Genomic DNA, 20,436 nt, shown 5'->3' on the forward strand with positions numbered 1-20,436 from the left:
AATAATCAGTGATGTCGAGAAAACCCACTTGTAGAGAAAAATATATATATAAAAACGGCTCGTTTGGGATGAGAAAATATCTTTTTTAAGTAAAAACGCATGGTCAGAAGATATATAAAAAATTATAACTCAAAAAGTAGGTTGAACACCTTGATTTTTTTTGTAGATCATATTCAGAGATGTAATAATATATGGTAAAAATCTGAAAAGGCTGAATAACTAGTGACATGGTCAAACTGTGGCCTGAAGTAGGGCTATTTTTAGCTAAATCATAAAAAGTTGCATGCAACTAAATTTTTTTTACAGGAGATCTAACAGACTTTTAATTACAACAATTGCTGATTTATCAACTGATATGTTATAGGAAATTTGAAAACAAAATTCAGCTTTGTATCTTATTACGTCTTAGAGCTATGGCTTATTAAATAAACCAATGTTTTGTACGATTTTGGGTTTTCAGGTGATTTTACAGCTTCACTATGCAAATCCTAAGAGAAATAAACTTGATTTGAAACCATTTTTGAAGTCTGTGGGATTCATTTGGTCAGTGTACCCCCACAGAATGCCTTGAAAAAATTCACATGTGCTCATCTACCCATATAATGAAAAACTGTCAAAGATTAGATCAATATCTCTAATAGTTTATTCTAGTTTAAATAAAAAATTAGCCCTATGAGTGAGCTTTATTATGTATTAAGCTTGTAATATTTTTGTTATTGTTGAATGCAATGGGCTTTCCATTATTCCTTTTATCACATAATGAAAAATAACCCACCATCAAAAGGTTCTATGAATTTTTATATAATAAGAATAAAACAAAATATCAAGTATTATAATTAGAATGACTGTGTTTAAGAAATAATTTTAATTTATTATAAAAGTTTAAAAATACACGGAGTATTTTATACCATTAGAACTACAAACAGTTAAAGCAGCTCAGTGTTAAAGTGTACAAATCAGTTATACTCTAAGCCTATCCATTTTCAAAAACAAGAATTTTCTTGTTCAAATAACAAATGAATATTTAGAGCTGAATTAGTAACTTATTTGACATCAAAGACTCTACACAGAATCCAAACGGAATTTCAGAGAAAAATTCAAAACATTTGATGTCCAATAACTTTAAAAAAAATGATGTTTACACAAATTGCTCATGTTCTATCAAATACCTCTTTGTTAAGATTTACATTTAAGTTCCAACATGTATCCTTGACATTACATGCTTGAATTGCAAGACTATAATAAGTAATATCATGAAACAGAGTCATGCTACTCTTTTGGCCCCCAAAAGTTAATCCATGAGTTATAAATAAACTGATGCATTTTTGAAAACATTTTAAGATCATTAAAAAAAATCAATAATTCTACTATGAATATCTTAGGAACAACTCGGATTCACTTTTCTGTTCATAAATGTTCCATGTAATAAATAATCCTTATGCAAGCAAAAGTAAGGCTTTACCTAATATAAGGCAACACAACAGTAAATAATAATTATTATTTATTAATTTGGTCTTTCTAAACAGTAGTATTATCAATTCAATGTATATAAAAATAAACACCTTGAAAAAAATGGTCATAATTTAATTATACTTCAGTGTTGTAAAGTTCACAGTGAAATGGCTGTGTGTCGATAAGAACAATATGAAGGTCTGTATTTGTTACATATTCTTTTATCTCCAGGAAGAGAGAGTGGAGCCACTATATCAATGATGAAAATTTCATATTTCTCAGAATCATTAAATAGCACTTCTTTTATTGTCACAGCCTTGAAGTTACTCAAAACTTGTTTGTCAAGTAACTGGATGATATATCATTTGCAGAGTTTGCAATGGTGTTAAATGACGAAAATCTGAGATTTGGGAGAAAACCAATTACCCCTTGTTTCACACCAAAAATCCTCTTATGCATGCACATTCATGACAAATATTGTTAGTACCATAAGTTCACAGAAGTATATTTTTAATGTTATTTGGAATTTGTTTTCAGACTTATGGTGCATTTGTAGAAAATAACAATGGTAGTTAATACATTTTTATCAGGTTTATAATAACAGGCTTGAAAACAAATGTCAGTTCTCAAGTAAAAAAACAGTCAAAAATAAAATTTATAGCAATAAAAATTGCATCTTGGCAACTTCTAAAAATTACAATATTACTATATAAAAAGAGTATTTAAAGTTCTTACTTGTTCCACACATGTACTTATCAGGTTCATTTATTTAACACATGAAATGAAAGAAAGTAAAATTACAGTTATAACAAGATAAATTAGATATAAACTTATACTTTCCATGCGACAGCCATGTAACTTGCAGTTTAACTGTTAGAGTATGCAAACATACTTCACCCAGCTGAAACTCACTGATTCAAAACTATAATATTTGTGCAAGATTAATTAATAATTTCCTAAAAATGAAATTAAGACAGTAGTTACAGTATATTACCTCCTCATTATATCATGTGTGCAGCAAACTCTTTTATTGAACAGTTCATTGCTTCCAGGTAACCAACAGTAAAATACAAAATAAATATGGAAAACATGCAGAGGTTAGAAATAACTGTGACTGGAAAAACAACAACAACAACAAAAAACATATAATTTACTGTTACTGATACAGTTATTCTGTTTTAGAATTTTGAAATGAAGTACACTTGGTAAAATCAGAGACTAATAACATAACATAAATTCCATCACAGTTTTACAGGTTTTAATAAGTTTCACTTCTATGTTGAATTTAAATGTAAGATTCTATTTCACAGGTTATGCTATCTAAAGAAGAAAGTTTTTTGAGGGAGGTTTAAAAGAAAAAAGCAGGAATAAGTTACTGATAATAACTTAGAAAATCAACATTCTGTGAAGGATGCGAAGAGGCTGAACTCCAAAACTGTTGTTTTCGAATTTTCTCCATGGAGGAAGAGCTTTGGGAAATAAAAATATTATTTTATATGATGTTAAGCATAACAGTTACATTTACACATTAACAACACTATTTCACATGTTTATAGCTTTAAAAAAAAACAGTCTTCACATTATTATTATTATTTGAACCTCTAACTTGATTGAATGAGGATTTCTTCATATTTAATAAATTATTCAGCTTGAAATGACTTTTTATAAGTCTTCCACAATAAATATACTACCGTACTGTGGAGAGAAAACTTCAGTTACTAAGTAACGTGAAAAACAAAGGACAGTTACCTGAATAATAAGATAATAAAACAGAAATATTAAAAGCTCACCCTCGAACAACTATGACAATAATTGTGATGACAGCTGCAAGGAAAACAAAGCCACCAAACACCCCAAGTGCAATGATACCCCTTAAAAAAAATTATAATATCTGTATAAAAAAACAACTCATAAACGTATATATAACACAACAGAATTATTATGCTTTAAAAGTAGCGAATTCTATTCTTATTGTGTTACAGTTTTGTTTACTATTCCTTTATTATTACTTCTATCATTTAGTTTAGTTATGAATTTTGAGTTATGTTATAGTGCTGTCCCGACTTCTAGCTGACCACACTCAATTTCAGTATGTATGTATATATTATAAGGCTGACACCAGTTTTCCCTAGTGGTAACTTATAGATATATATATAACTTATAGATGTCACAGTATAATCTTCCCAGCATTAAGTCAAGTCAAAGTGAAACATTACAGAACCTTGTGTACATCTTCTTACTCAATGTTGTTGACATTTTGTCTCGATAAATAAACTGTTTGATTCTGTGCAAACTTTTGTTGTCCAGTTTTTTTTCCTTTATTCTGCCAAGTAAAATATAGATACAATTTGCAAACATTATTTTTTTATAAACTTGATGTTAATATGGCTTATGTAACTTTCCAGTCAATTGTTACAACATGTTGACTAGAAGCCAGGAGTAAAATAAAATTTTGTTTCACAAAATTTAGCTTTATAACTTATGTCAGTTACTTTTTTATTATTATTATTTCAATAGACAGAGCACCCTAAGCAATAAACAATTCCACCCTAAAACAAAGTTAATCAGTACCGCTTAAGGGCCTTTTGTCCTGAAAATTCTGAAATCTTGAGTAGTGAGTTCACAGACATTTTTAACAAATTAAAATTTCTATTATTTACAAACTATTATTACTAATATTACTTTAAGTAAAACAAATTATCGTAACTCTTGGAATAGTAAAAAGTTAGGCAGTAGAGATATAACTGTCTGATACATATTTTAAATTAAAATATTTGGTACTGAATACCTTATAGCAGCAAGTGATAGGTGCAGAACACAAATATATGCTCTAAAGGATATCAAAAAATACTTTGAGGTTTATAATTCATAAAATAACCTTTTAACATCATGAATCAACTTTGGTTTTGTTATTTAAGAACATTAAAAGTAGTGATGCTTTTGCAATAATATATTGTAAAGGTATAAGTTTGATCTTTCTTATACAAGAACTTTAACGCATACTTTTATCATCGCAGCTCCCAGTATTACAAACTAACATCTGATAATGATTGGTTTGCCTACACATTTAACAAACATTCAATAAACATACCCATATTAAGTCTTGCAGACATGGCAAGAGATTCTTTCTGTTTCTTCCCTAGGTGATTTTCATCACTGTTGGCAGTATGAACTGGTGATACCGTTCGAACATTTGACATAACCTGCATTGTACTATTATGTGAGCTAACGTTCACATCAGGAAGACTTGAACTGGATGGTTCACTTGTTGTGTATGTTATATGTTTGTCTGGGTGTTGTGAGTATAGGTTGTGTTGAAGTGATATCATTGGATTTATGAAGGAAGAAGAAGGTGTGGTTATGGGGTGTCGATTAGAGCCCTTCCATCTAATATATACCGAGTCAGATTTAAACCTATTTGTAAGAGAAGATCTTGGTAGAAGATGAGATTGTTTAATATGTGGAATAGCAGGATTTTCTGGATCCACTGGCCTTATTTTCCTTAATGTAGTTGGATGTGCTATGCTTGCTTTTGATGATGATAGTAAGAAGACTTGTGGTTCTTTTGGAAAAAAGCAGAATTTCATATTAAAACACATTAATTTTGATCAATAACATTTAGAATTATTAATAACTGATTTAGATTATCAAAACAAACTACAAAGTTAATAAACTATTTTTGGTAGTTTACAAAATACAAGTATCATAAAATTATCAACAAGGAACATTCAAAGAGTCTATTCTATAAACACCTTTTATAGTTCAAGACTATGATGCATTTATCATCTATGCATGCACAAAACTAAAACTTGTACATAATTATGTACACATGCACACGTACGTCCAAATGTGTTTTTTTATAGTTTTTTTTTATGCATCAAAAGACTAATATTTGAAATCTATCTGATATAAGATATCTAGAGCAAACTGAAATTAGCAAACATTCTATAAGAAATATCATACAGCAATATAGTAATATGTAATTTGAGCATTTGTAACATAAAAATTAAGTATGCATCTTACACACTAATTTTAGAGAAAAACATTTATCATAAAACTAATACTGTTTCATGTAATGAAACAAATGTGTACTATGTTTTATCCCTGTTATGGAACAACATTTAGGACAATGTTTATATTAGATCTTGCAAAATATTTCAGTAAAACAAAATCCAATTTTAAATTCATAATGCATACTGCAAGTTAGGTTCTGTGATTTTAAGTGTTCAGGATGAAGTTTTGATCAAAAGTCTTACTAATTTTCACGTAGTGTCTGTAATAAAGATTCTAATATATAATTTACATGTTTTTGCAACAGTGTTTACAATGAACCTCTTGCTATTTCTTACACGACTTGGGATAACGTCAAGAGCAAAATTTATATTATATACTGTATGTGAATATTAAAAAGTGTTTTGGATAAAACTAAGGGAATATGTTTAGTAAACTGTACTTGAACAAATTCTTCAATTTTTTTTTTAAAAACTACACGTATACAACTTGTCATGTTACTTGTCGAAAGTTCTTTTTGTAAATTTTATAATGAAAGATAATCAAATAAAAATTAAATATTACAGATAATAACAAAGCCCTTTAGAAAGCAAAATTAAACTTATTTTGAAGTTGATTTCTTTTATTCATGACATATGAATTTATTTAGGTTTAGTGAATATTTTTACAAAAGAGAAAGGTTTTTTCATATTTTAAGAGCTTTCTGTATTAAATATTAAAATTTACTAAATCCTTTATTTTGTTTTGAATCAACATTGGTTTATAATTTATAAAATTGCTTCAGTGACTGTACGAAATATTGTCAGTGCTTTGTTTCTTTATTTTGCACAAAGCTACAGCAGGGCTATCTGTGTTAGCTGTCCCTAATTTAGTAGTATAAGACTAGAGGGAAAACAGCTAGTTGTCACCACCTATCGTCATCTCTTGGGCTGCTCTTTTACCAACAAATAGTGGGATTGACTGTAACATATAATGCCCCCATGGCTGAAAGGGTGAGCATGTTTGGTGAGAGGAATCCGAACCCACGACCACTGGATTACAAATCGAGCTCCCTAACCACCTGGCCATGCCAGGCAAGTGTTTTGCTAACATATTTATGTTTAATTACTTACTTCTACAGACAGGAACTTCTCCATCCCAGTGACCACTTGAATCGCATTTCAGCTGAGGTTGACCAATGAGACTGTAACCAGGATTACAAATGTACTCCACAATGGTGCCAAATGTTGTTGTTCTGGTTGTCATTCTATAGATTCCATGATCAATATTTGCAGGTCTGCTACATGTAACGGCTAGGACGGAAATCACATTTTTATACGTAAGTTTCACTGAAAATGTGGCATTAATGTTTAATAACTTTAGACTTTTGGCAACCAATAATCTAATTTAAAATTCATGTGAAATTTATAACACAGTTACATTTTCTACAAAGCATGATAATAATATGCAAGTTTAAAATTAAAAGTACACACTAGAGGGACACTCAGTAGAAAGCAAACCTCTGTCAAGCAGTGTAGATCATATTTGGCCCTTAAAAAAAACATGAAAATGTATCCATACATCCACTGTTGTCAGTGGTCACAATTTACAGCAGAACAATATGAAATAATGTTCCACATATATCCACCGAATGTTATCAAAATCCGAACATTTTTGACTGAATTACAGGGCAAAAATAGTGTGAAAAATCAATCTCCTTGCTAATAGATCAAGTGTTGTTTTTTTTTAATTTTCTTTTCCTTGACCTTCTAACCAGGGTCGTAGTTTAAACCCATTCAACCATTTCAGAAATTTTGCTTACAAGCATACACATAAACACACACACACACAAGTGAAAATATAACCTCTACTACCTTTGATGGTTGAGGTAATAAATGTATGATGATTAAACCTAATTTTTCTTTACGTATCTAATAAAAAAGCCAATTTTTATTTTCTTTGAATTATATACTTGTTAAGTAATTTTAATTAATTTTACTTTTATTATTCTTTATCATTTATTGACAAGTAGCTGTTATTGTTACAAAGAAAAGTTTTTCAGTGTTTCTATTCTAATCTTATGGTATTTGTTTAAAAGCAACTGTCCTGCCATCTAGTGTTGTAAATGGACCTAAGGGAATAGTCTGAAATATTGTAGAAACAAGTGATAAAGTTTGAGTAGAAATGGGAAAATCAGAGCCTAAATGTATACAAATCAATGTTTATACAGTGTACTTAACATACAAAGCATGTTAACAAAGCAAAAAATGAATGAGAGAAAAGAACCCATAAGAAGGAAAAAGCACTACAACATCATATAAATAATAATATAACAGTCACTGTCAGGTTTCATAAGGCCAGATTCTTTACATTAGTTACCTGTGACTTCTTAGCAATATATTTCAACTATAACGAACAGAAACACAGTCTGTTTATTTTAAAATAACATATTAAAAATAAATCAAACTTATCTACAATTGTTTATTACACTATTGGTTATCAGAGTTGAACCCAAAGCTTTAAGTAGTTGTTTCTTTTTCATCAAAGTTCATACAAGCGGTTCAGCTACATTAGAACAAAATTGACAAGACAAATTTTCTTCTCTACTCTGTTATTACAATATAGTCTGTAATAATTTCACTTTAAAAATTGTCGCTGTACATTTTCATCACAAAACTCGTGATCACACAGTCTAGAACTAGAACTAAATAATGATATTTGATGCATATTTATATTCCAACAAAAGTCTAGAGAACATTCCACACAGTCCTAGATATTCTGATGCAGTGAAACTCAGTTAAACCAATGACAAACTCAGGAATTTTTAGCAACATGATGCAATAATCTTATTATTGTAAACAACTGCTAATTCACAACACTTGAACTACACAGTGTGTGATTCACAAATAGTTAAATAAACAACTTAACATTAAATATCGCTTCTAAAAATAACTAAATCATAACCCTTGCATTGAAGTTAAACAGTCTTATATATCTAAAAATAATATTGTGCATCATAAGGCTAGAACTGCCATTTTCTTAAGCTCTGAAATATCTACAAGAGAATACATTTTGTAACCTGCATCATCATTTTATAAAGGTATAGGAAACTATATTTAAGTTGATAAGAAGTGAGGTGTACCATTATTTATTTTAAGATGTAAAAAAGGTATTATGGTAAAAACCAGTATCAGTCTGTACTACTGTGTTGCTTGGGTAATTAAAATACTGAATATTGCCATACTTTACAGTATTTTAACATGTATATATTTAGTGTTACTACGATACAATGAGAAAAATTTTACTATAGTGTTATTTATCAGTGAGCTACATCACTGAAACAAAGTGTAATGTTATTTAGCAACAAACTGTGTTGTATGTAACTACAGGGTGGCCCGTAAATCCCTACCCATCTATATGTTATATTCAATAATAATAATAATAATGAGTTGAAGGCAGCTGTTACCGTGGCATTTGGAACAATAACCCCTGCTATGTTGAGGAAAATGTCTCGCAGAACATGGCGTCGCATAATATTATGCAGTGAGAATGAGGGACAGCACACAGATACACTGGATACGTAAAATATATGGATGGGTAGGAACTTACGGGCCACCCTGTATATCAAATATTAGCTATAGTTTTATGTAATAAATAGGTAAATAAGTGTAGAAATGCTGTTTAGATGTGATGGTATATACAATTCTATAAGTGAGATAAATAATGTGTGATAAATAAACTTATGATTTTGATTAATTTTTTGATGAAATTATATCTCAGTAACAGATTTTAATGAAAACTCACGTTCACAGCGAGGAGGGGGGCCATTCCAACGTTCATCTACATCACAAACCAAGAATGCAGGTCCCACAAGGACATAACCTTTATTACAGAAGTACTGAACCCCACTGAGATAATTACGAGTTCCATTGACCAATTCATAGCCTCCATTGGAAATAGTAGCAGGGGGTCCACATTGTAAGTCTGTAAAACATTCAAAACAGCTTGTGTTTATCTTAGCTTTGAAATTTGATACCTTAATAGAAAATTCATAAAGTGTTACATTACAAGTACATTAAAAATATTATGCTGACCTGTTCTAAAATTATTGTGATGTTTTGTACTATGGTGCTTTTGTGATTTATAGTACTAATAACTGCAATAATAGTAAATATTTGTAGTCTAGAAACATGCTTTAAAACTCTATTATTTGTAGCTAGGACTAACAAGAAATTTTAAAAACAACTTTGATTTCCTTTGATGAACATTTTAGGCAGAGTATTTGTGATGAGTGTATTGGAATGGATGGCAAATGTCTGTTGTAAAAATACAAGTGTACAAGATGACACTTTGAAAGTCTTCCATCTTTTGTCTTTAGGTCAGTGTATGTGGGAAAAAAACAACAAATAAATGTTCTCTTTAACCCTGTACATAAAATTGTTTCACTTTGAGGGCTTGTTAAATATTGACTGCAAGGATTATGTTTAACATAGTTGTTTTGTTGGAAAGACATGAATGAGGTCAGACAAACCACAAGGATCTTGGCATTGAAAGTTTTCTTCTTCTTCATGTTGATGTCAGTTGATGTTGTGAAGCTTGTAACCAAAAGCATCCAGCTCGAACGTAGTCAACTTAGTATTTTAATTTGTGTTGAGTGCATTTCATAGTTAGGTGCTAATTGGTATTATAATTACTGATAGTGTTATGCACTAAGCAAAAGTGCTGTGTAGACAGACTTCATATATGTATACACACAAACATACACTGTATATCCAACTTCATATATGTATACACATATGTACAATAATCCATGTACTAGAATACACTTTAGTGAAAAACTATCTTCAATATCCACTAGGAATTTTAAGGTTTCACAGAAATTAAACAAGAATTCATTTCATTTTCTCTTGAACCTTACAAAGTATATTTCAAACATCTTCTTATATGTAAAACAAACTTAGGCTCAAAAGTTTGTATGATTTTTATGGAAATCTGCTTAGGGTTTTACTGAAGCTAGTTCAATTGGTAAAGTGTTGACCCCAGAGAAGCTATGTGAGATGAGATTCTTTTGTTCAAACCCTTGATTAAGGCAAATATAAAATATCCTGAAATCTTACGTCACCTTAAGCAGATGGATAATTTGGTTTTCCACACTTATGGGGAACATGAGCAAATGGATGGTAAATCTATCCATTGGTGTTCCATATTTGGTCATTAGATTGTCTGGTGTTTTACAATTCCACTGATATTTTCAAAATACAAATGAACTATGTTGTAGGCCTCATGTTGCTGAATGATGTTTTTGTCGTACTGAATTTAGGATTTAGCGTCTTAAATGAAGATTGAAAATTAGTCTTGTAGTGAGTGAACAAATACCGTATTATTCATGATTTAAAATTGTCTGCTTGGAAACCTAAGTACTGTTATTATGATTTATAAAGTACTGACATCAGATCCATTTAATGAGCAAGTGTATATATATTCAAGCCCTTATTAAGGCACCTTACTTGACAGAATGATCCTTTATAATAAGTTCTATAACTTGTGTGGAGGTTTGACATAAAATAAACAAGCATTTTCATAAATGCTAATTCATGAATTTGTACTCAATACTCAAGTTACCAAACTGTTTTATACCATTCACCATCATCAGAATCCAGGTAACAAGTAATGAGTAATTTTTTTTTCTCCCTATATTATTAAGTGCACAGAAATGGCCCTAATGAAATCAGTGGTGTATTTAATGTCACTGCAGTCAGGGTACTGCACCAACAGGCCTTCACAGTAATGCATGAAAAACTTACAAGTTTCTATAGTTTATCAGAACAGGTGAGTCCCCTACAAAAATTATACCAAAAAGTTTGAGGTATTAAAAATGCCTCTTAATAAAACTGGATGAGATCATTCATTTACTGCATTAGGTACTTATAAAACTACAGTAATCACTAATGGGATTAATAAAACAAAACTTATGGCATTTTGTTTAATGCTTTTGGTATACTTATACATTATTATGAAAGCTATGTGAACCTTGATAAGAACACAAGCAATTTTGGACACAAAGATTTAGAAAAATATGGTTAAACAGTGTATGGGGTCCATATTGATTACAATGATAATTTTATGGTTGAAACAAGAGTATTTTATAATCAATGCCATAAAAACTAAATGCACCAGAAGATATACCATTTCTGATTAATTACTTCATTGGAAATACTGTATGTTACTGTTTTAAACACCAAGTGATTGATAACCCAGTACTATATATTCTAAGTTAATACTTTAAACACCACACACTGGTAATACTGTATATTTAAAGTTAAGCTTTCACAGAAATTATGAAATTTACATAATATTATGAACTGATGATCAAATCATATTAAAAACTGATAAGGACATTAAATTAATAATTGATATTTACAAAACACTACAAACTGATCAGTTTTGTCTAACTAAATATTCTTTACTTATTCTGTTTCCAGTTACAATAATTGGTAAATTGCTCCTTGGAGAAACATTGCACCTATTAAAAATTCAACCTACAGGTACATTTTGGTGGATATTCACTGAAGACACCATTTGGAAGACAGGTCCTGACTTTAGGTCCTACAAGAATATGACCAGTTAAACATGTGTATTCTATAACTGATCCTATTTCAAAATCTCTTGCTAATATTGTTGAGTTGGTAGGTCTTGCAGGTTTTGCACAGGTAGTTGGTCCTATAGAGAATACAAGGACCTTAAATATAAAATATTCATATAATAAATACTTAATTTATAATAACATCTTCCAATCTAGAGTAAGCTCTACTCAGAGTAAAACTGAAAATCAACTTCACCAATAGTATAGCTAGTTAAATATACTTTTGTTCTGTTTCTACCTATAAAGATTAGAATGCATTATTTTATAAACTAACTAACCATGCTGTTAATAATATTGTTAGTTGTAATTATTAGTAGTGTCCCTTGAGCTTCTGTCAGCTTAGAATATTTTGGACAATTATTCTTCCATTTGGTAGATGGTTACATGAACAGGTAGATGGTTACAAGAATAGGTAGATGGTCACATGAATAGATAGATGGTTACATGAAATCGAATATTAAACTGTTGTAACCTTTTATACTACTTTCTGAGATAATATAAATTTACTATAATTAAACATTAATATTTAATAATTAAAAATTTCTTTTGTGCATTTTAAGTCTTCCTCTTTCCTGTTAATTTTGAAACTTATAAAACACACGATTTAAGAAACATGATTTATAAATGGATTTCTTATTACTATAGATTATTACATATCTAGTAAATTAGAAAAATTGAATAACATTACACCAATATTTTGTTTTCATACTCTCCTTTTTTTAAACCAACAGGCTAACTTCACAATATTATTAAAAGTGCCTTAAAGAATTTAAATCTGTGAAAATCTGAGGTTGTAGTTAAGCAACAGCTGATAACCTAAACACAAATAATAATTTGTGAAATGCACTTCAAATTAAACCAATTTGTAGTTCATGAAAATTTAGATAGTAATTATAGAATTGTATATGTAAACACTGTTGTTACTAGATTTGGAAAATAAGTAACGGGTAGACAAAACAAAAAGACTCACTATACTGGCAAATCACATTCAAATTATGATTACAATTTGTGTTGGACCACAGCCAACCCTTTGTACCATCAAACAGAGAACAGTTTTCATTTGTTTCTTGTGAATTCCAGAAGGAGATGGTTACATCTTTCCCTGATGGAAAGATTAAAATGTAAGTAACAAAACAATTTTTTTTTACAATGAAATAAATCTATCTTTAAAAATTACTCACAATTCCAACTTATATGCAGAACACAATCTTTCAACTTTTATTTGCTACTGCAAATAGTTAGGTTTAAAAATTAAAAAGGTTTACTGAAAGAAAATGAATTATAATACAAAGCAAAGAGATAAAATTATTTATTACACTCCATATGTGTGTAAGTTCTGTCTTTTTATTCCTCAAAATGTTTAATTTGAATTATACGGGTTACATGATAATCTTTGATAATTAACTAAGACGTATTAGAGTTAAGTGCAATGTATGCGATGATCTTTAAATTTTATATTATTTCACAAAAATGCTTTGCTGTAAAGTGATCATTAATTTACAAACTTAAATATAAATCTTCATACGAATGCAAGTAAATATTAAAACTTAACAAAATATTTCTGAATACAAACCACTGATCCACTTCCAGTTATTATGATCTGTGGGATCGCGAACTGCTCCAAGCCAATAGTGATTGTTTGGGTCATTTTTATGTTGTTTGTATAGTTCCCAGCTAAGAAAGCCCTGAAGGGATGGGCTGGTTTCATCTATAAGAGACCCTTTACGTATAGAACAGAATTGTTTAGCTTCTTGAAAAGTCATTCGATAGTTACTGTAGAAAATGTAACACTTTCCATTGTAGGTAGCAATGTTTCCATGTGGCTCATTTCTGAAGTAAGGACATCTCTCAATAGATAAGGCTAAAGAGTCAAAACAGAAACATCTTTTTATTAAAAAAATTTTTCACTGAAGGTAAAAATATTTTATATACATTTTTTCTTATGTGCCTAAGATTATTAGTTATTATATAACAATGTGATCATAATGGCTGAACACAACTTTAATACTGTTTTTTCATTATACACTTCGAATCCTGGTCGCACCAGACATGGAGGTGTTATAATGTTGGGGTCAATCCCACTATTTGTTGGTAAAAGAGTAGCCCAAGAGTTGGCGGTGGGTGGTGATGACTAGCTGCCTTCCCTCTAGTCTTACACTGCTAAATTAGGGACAGCTAGCACAGATATCCCTGGTGTAGCTTTGCTCAGAATTCAAAAAGAAAATCATTATTCACTTAATATTAAAATATTAAATTTTAAATTAAACATTTCTCCTCTGCATATTTGGTGAAAATGTATAACAAAGTACTTTCATCATATTTCATGTACAAAACAAAAAATACTGTAAGTTTGAATTAAAAAACAAAGCATGCGCTACGTAGAAAAAGCAACTCCACAAAAATTATTTTACAAAAATTTATTTTCACACTATTCTCTGAACAGAACATTTTTTAACTGTTTATGAGAAATGATTAACTCATCTACCAGCAGTTTTTAACATCTTATATATCTTGGTAAGACATTAGATAAATATATTTTATGAGAAAATTATGAACATAAATTTATTGTAATAATAAAATAATTTAATTAAATATATAAAAAAAGTTTAAACAGATCACAATGAAAAAAATTGTAAGTGCAATATAGGTACCCCTACCTGTAGGTAAGACAAAAGTAAATTCTTACAGCATATCGAGTTACTGTGTATACATGCCTGCCCATAGAAACTTCACGTTAATCATTTCCAACTGCTGTCAATTATCTTTAAGTTTTAGATAAATAGCTTTTCTACATTAAATATTTAAAATATAGTTTTCATTAACGTTTTGGTGTTTTTTATGTTTTAAAAACTAAAAAAAATGACTGACTCTCTCTCTCAAGAAAATGAAAAAAGAGTTGATTATCCCATGTTTGGAAATCAATGTATTAGAAACTAAAGTGCATCTCAAATAGAGTATTAAGGATTTGATTTGTGAAACATTATTTAAATAAATATCGTTATAAAAGTACATTTTTATATTTTCTTGACCAGACAACTAATTTAACTGGTGGCGAGACAAGTCCAGGCAACCTTTTCACTGTTAATAAATTATTTCCTTGAACTAATAAGTTTAGGTGATGGCATTAATCTTGTAGAATCATGTTTTTATCAACCTTGGAGGTGAAACACATTCAAAAAAAGGTTGCTGTCCTCTTCTCAAAAAGGTTTAAATTATTATCATTTATGTACTACCATTGAACAAATATCAGTAGTTTGCTTGAGGCCCTCACTATAATAACCTCAAGAAATCATTTCTGATCACCCAAGAATATCTTCACTTCTATCTGTTATATCAATACTTAAAGATAGCAGCCTGAGCTATGACTTATGAAAATATTTCAAACCATGAAGATTTTGGATAAGAGAATAATTGCTTTTAAGACCTAGTTTTTACTTTTATTCATCTGAGAATTGTTATCTTTGCTAGAGGAGCCTTTCTCTTTGGAATTATTATTACTTATCCTCTTTAAATGAAACAAATTATTTGCAACTGTTTTCACTAAATGAATCAACCTCAATATTTTTTTCATTATTTTATTCTGAATGCCATAACATATAAATATTTCTTTCTCATCTTCTATCCCAAGTCACTGTTTCATTGTTTTTATTGTCCAACTTCTAATAATGTTAGTACCTCATGAGTTACCTAGGGTTTGAGTCTGATAAGCATTGTTGATATAACAGGATATAATTCATTAGGTAACATTAATACATTAACACATGAACTCATGATGACTGTGAAGAAACTCAAAAGTAAAATAAAATGCTTGTCCATCAGTTACTAGCTTAAATAACATCATTTGGGATGTTTGTGAGCCATAGTTATTCATCAATTAAAATCACTTGTATGTGCTCAAACATAAGATGGAAATGCATATCTTTCTTGTCAGATGTTAAGGTTGTGTTCACTGATTCTCAATTAAAAGTGTTTTTTATACATCAAATTATCATCCTATAAAACATCATTGGCAAAATCCAAGAGAAGGCTTAGTTAGAAGGCTTGCTTATCAGGTGGAACCACAACTACCATTATCATTCGGTGGTTATCACAGTGAAAAAGAAACTTTGATCAACTTAATGAATTTTCAGCTGAGATATGGTAAGGTTTTGGAGCTGTTCAGAACACCATGACAATAGTTTTAGGTTTAAATGATGCCTACAGGTCCACTTTCCCATTTTTGTAAACCAAATGATCATAATAGGCATCAGTATAACATATGTAACTGTATTAATTACCAGAAAATGAATCATTAGGTAAGAATTCTGCCAATCATACTGGTTTATCATCATCACTAATCTGCTTTAAGAATTAAAGATCACCACTTACTTTCACTAGTTCTCTTCAACATCTACATCAGTTCATCTTCATGGTCCAACAAGATGTTGTGTGCTAACCTTTGCTGAAACAATTTTGGTGCATGTCAGAGACTCCAACAAAGGTGAAATTGAATGTAAGATACAGCTATTCATCAGCAGAAGAGGGGTGGGGCAAATGGTGCAATGACAAAGGATAAGTCCTTCCAAAGCCATGGATCCACTGATAAGGACAACTGTCACCATCCTGTGTGGTCACCATCATCCCTCTGAAATACTGGAAGAAAAACTGAAGTACCTGGGGAGTAAGGTGACAACAGTCTCTCTCGATTTATTTGTCTAGCTTAATTGAATTCCTTAATGTAAATTATTGTTTACATTGAATGCAGAGTTACTGAGAAGGCTAACGCACATTTTGTGGTAGTGTTAGCCCCAGCAAGCTCTCTGTTTGAGAAACACCTTTAATACACAACTGAATTTCATCGTCCATATCAACACTACGATAATTAGAAGCATCAACTTCCTGAAAGCTTCTGCAGGAAATAGATCTGAAGAACATCACCTCCTTAAGGTCTACACATCTTATCTCCTTGATATTACATTACCATTAAGAGTATTGATGCTACACAGCTAGATAAAATACAAAATAATTGTTTAACAACGGTCTTCTTCAACTACCCACATTAAGGCTTGATTTCACACAGAGCACTAACAGCACGTACAAGCAAACGTGTTCATTAGTTTTCAGCATAAAAACTATCCATTTCATCACCCATTGATCCACTGTCCTTTTCAATGGGGGCAAATACTTCCACAATGAACCTCTAGACACCCATCTAACATGGTCCTGCTTAAAATATTCTTCGAGAGACAGCCATGAATGGGCAGGTGATACACATTCACTGATGGGATAATTGGTAAAAATCAGATCTCAGATACTCCGTACAACATAACGTTTGGTGCAGTTAGAATCTGTGGGAATTAGCATAGACATATAATATAGAGATTACATATTAAAAAAAGCATGGTAAACACGCATGTGTCAAAGATAACTTCTACCAATCATAGCCCGTTACCCCTTCTTCATATCACGAACGAACAACCTTTCCCAACAATCCGGGATGTATATACAATTCTTATACAAAAAATATGGGTGTGTATAACGTGCTTCGTATATCACGATTTTTCGTTTTTTAATATTGTTTAAAATAAGTAATAAATTCAGATAATGAAAGGGTGGGCAAAAATATTATAGAACAGCCTTGAAATAAATGGATGGTCTTGGGAGACTAGACTTTTAACTGGTCGATAATAAGGATGAGAAATTTAAAATATTTTTGATCTACACAATTCCTTATGTTTACACTGCTGGAAGAAGAAAGAACCAGTAACGAAAACAAATGAAAGATAGTAAAAGTCCTTTTCACAACATAAGAATATCCTCATTGAAATTCAAGACAGGAAATAACTTCACGAGTAACTTTAATAACCTTCTGCCGTGCCAGGGCGTTTTTCGAAGTTAAGAAATGTCACTCAGACTGGAAGAGGATAACAAAGAAAAGGGGGTATGTTAAGAATCGCTAGTTCAGGTTTTGACTCTTGGAAAACGTGATTTATCGTGTTATGTATGCTACGACATATCATATTTCGTCTTTAATGAGATATCATTTCATTTTCTTCTCTTCCTGAATAAAGAAATCGTCATCATTCTTCCTACGAAGTAATACAGTGAACGTTTAAATAGGAATTTACTTTTCTCCGAACTGGTCTACTACGCAGGATTTATGAAGTATCAAGCTTTCTGTCTTGATACATAGTTCAGGTTGTGCTGCTAACAATACAAAAATAATGGAAAGTAATACTAACTTCAAGAAATTCGTAATACTCCACTTGGAAACCCAAAAAGAATCGGTACTTAACAAACCCAGACAAGGGGAGTAGCAAATGGGTCCAACTGACCACCTACTCAACTAAGAGAAAAATAATAATCAGAAACTTGGTATCTCATAGAGAAACGTCACTATGACAACAGCGATTTCAATTGTTTTATGTATCATCCTGTTATTTGTATTTTTCCTTAAAATTTTCTTACATCATATTTCTGGTCCATTTAACAAATAAAATCGTTGTCAATACCCTACATCCTCCCTCCTTTCTGTATGTCTGAGAACTTACAATGCTAGAAACAGGGTTACGGTATCCATAGTAAGCAGAGCACAGATCGCCCATTGTGTAGCTTTGTACTCTGTACAACAAAATTTAAATTTACTATATATACTAGATATCATATTTTTCATATTATCTATTTAACGCTTATTCTGTGTATTGCTCAAACTTAAATTAATAAATAATACTGATTTGATTTTACGAAAATTGTCCTGAACTTTCTATGTCTTTAATATGGGCTTTGTACTTAGTTTTACAGCTGGTTACATACAAAAATCACAATACCTAACACAAATTTTGTTCTTGAATAGTATGTGTTATTTCTTAATTGCTTATATTGTAAAAGTACAGAAAATAGCCATTATTTCCTTCAAACTTTGCTTTTGTGACCTGGATAATGAAATTTAGAAATTAACATATTTTCTATGCAAAAACGGGAAAATTTGCACATTTTCATTTACATAAGGTCTGAATAAAACAACATATGAATCAAGATTTACATGTATTTATACTAAAGCTACACATAAAATGAAAAAAAATGTTTAGAAGTGAGTAGTTTTTCAAGATTTGCGACTATAATGTAAATCACTTTCATGTATCAGTCCCCAAATACAATCTCCAATTATGCTTTTGTTACACACTCCTTGGTAACGGCGTTCAAAGTCCAGTATATCTTTGTGGAAGCGCTCGTCTAGGTCCTCTGAGTGTTCTCCCATGTTTTCCTCGAATTTATCAAGATGGGCGTTAAGGATATGGACTTTCGGGGCCATCCTGCAGCCCATTTTGCCGTAGTTTTTCACCAGAGCCTCAACCAGTCCCAAATAATGTTTGGTCTTGTGATTGCCCAAGAAGCTCCAAACCACTGCGACAAAGCTGTCCTAAGCTTTTTTCTCCTTCCTACTGAGCTTCTTGGGGAATTCTGTGCACTCCAGGATCTTCTTTATTTATGGTCCAACGATGACACCAGCTTTGACCTTTGCCTCAGACAGCTTATGGAAGAAGTCTCGAAGGTACTTGAAGGCTGCAGACTCCTTATCAAGAGCTGTGACGAATTGTTTCATAAGACCCAATTTTATGTGCAATGGTCGGAACAACACCTTCTGAAGGTCTATTAGTTGCTCACACTTAAATTGTGCCTCCCCACAGAGAACTCGGTCCGTTGTGGCCAGTTCTTCCTATTGTAGTGCGCTGCAGTGTCCCTGCTGTCCTAAAGGCAAAGATAACAGGTAAACCTGGTAAAGCCTTCTTGGAGACCCATCAGGAATGCCACCATTTTGAAGTCTCTGATAACCTTCCAGCCATACTTATCATACTTCAAGACTTCTAGCAAGGTCTTGACACTGTTGTATTCCTCTTTGAGGTGCACCGAATGAGCCAGAGGAAGAGACGGATACTTATTTCTGTTATGGAGCAGCACAGCTTGAGGCTTCTGGATAAGCTCAATGAAGAGGCGCCACTCATTCAGGTTACAGGAAATTCCAATTGTCTCGCACAGGCCGGATACTTTTGACGAGTGAAGTTCTACAACGTTCCAGAAAATTCTTGTAAGTTATTCAACATTCTAGAAAGTTATTTTCAGCTACTTATCACTAATCTACCTGAAATGTTCTGGAAAATGGGTAAGTTTGAAAATTTCATTACCCTGGTCACAAAAGCAAAGTTTGAAGAGAAAAATGGGTCTTTCCCATTTACTTTAAACATAAGCAATTGGGAAATAACACTTTCTGCCAGGAACAAGAAAAAGTAAAACTTTTGTTGCATAGTGTTGTAAAATTAAACACACACACACACATATATATATGTTTATACCATTAATTATATAAATGTAGT

General features: G+C 31.1%; 1 protein-coding gene across 1 annotated transcript in view; it reads right to left on the reverse strand.

Moving 5' to 3' along the window:
• Positions 1–1,488: 1,488 nt before the first annotated feature.
• Positions 1,489–20,436, reverse strand: part of LOC143229897 (uncharacterized) — a 36,543-nt gene continuing 17,595 nt past the window's right edge. The window contains exons 6-13 of the mRNA XM_076462760.1: positions 13,659–13,946; positions 13,056–13,187; positions 11,986–12,162; positions 9,247–9,426; positions 6,576–6,755; positions 4,543–5,014; positions 3,243–3,323; positions 1,489–2,921 (exon numbers count right to left, since the gene is read on the reverse strand). Of these exons, the coding sequence (XP_076318875.1) occupies positions 2,825–2,921; positions 3,243–3,323; positions 4,543–5,014; positions 6,576–6,755; positions 9,247–9,426; positions 11,986–12,162; positions 13,056–13,187; positions 13,659–13,946 (1,607 nt within the window). The 3' untranslated portion in view covers positions 1,489–2,824. The remainder of the gene's footprint in view (positions 2,922–3,242; positions 3,324–4,542; positions 5,015–6,575; positions 6,756–9,246; positions 9,427–11,985; positions 12,163–13,055; positions 13,188–13,658; positions 13,947–20,436) is intronic.

Source organism: Tachypleus tridentatus, chromosome 10, assembly GCF_004210375.1.
Source record: "Tachypleus tridentatus isolate NWPU-2018 chromosome 10, ASM421037v1, whole genome shotgun sequence".
NCBI classification, from domain to species: domain Eukaryota; kingdom Metazoa; phylum Arthropoda; class Merostomata; order Xiphosura; family Limulidae; genus Tachypleus; species Tachypleus tridentatus.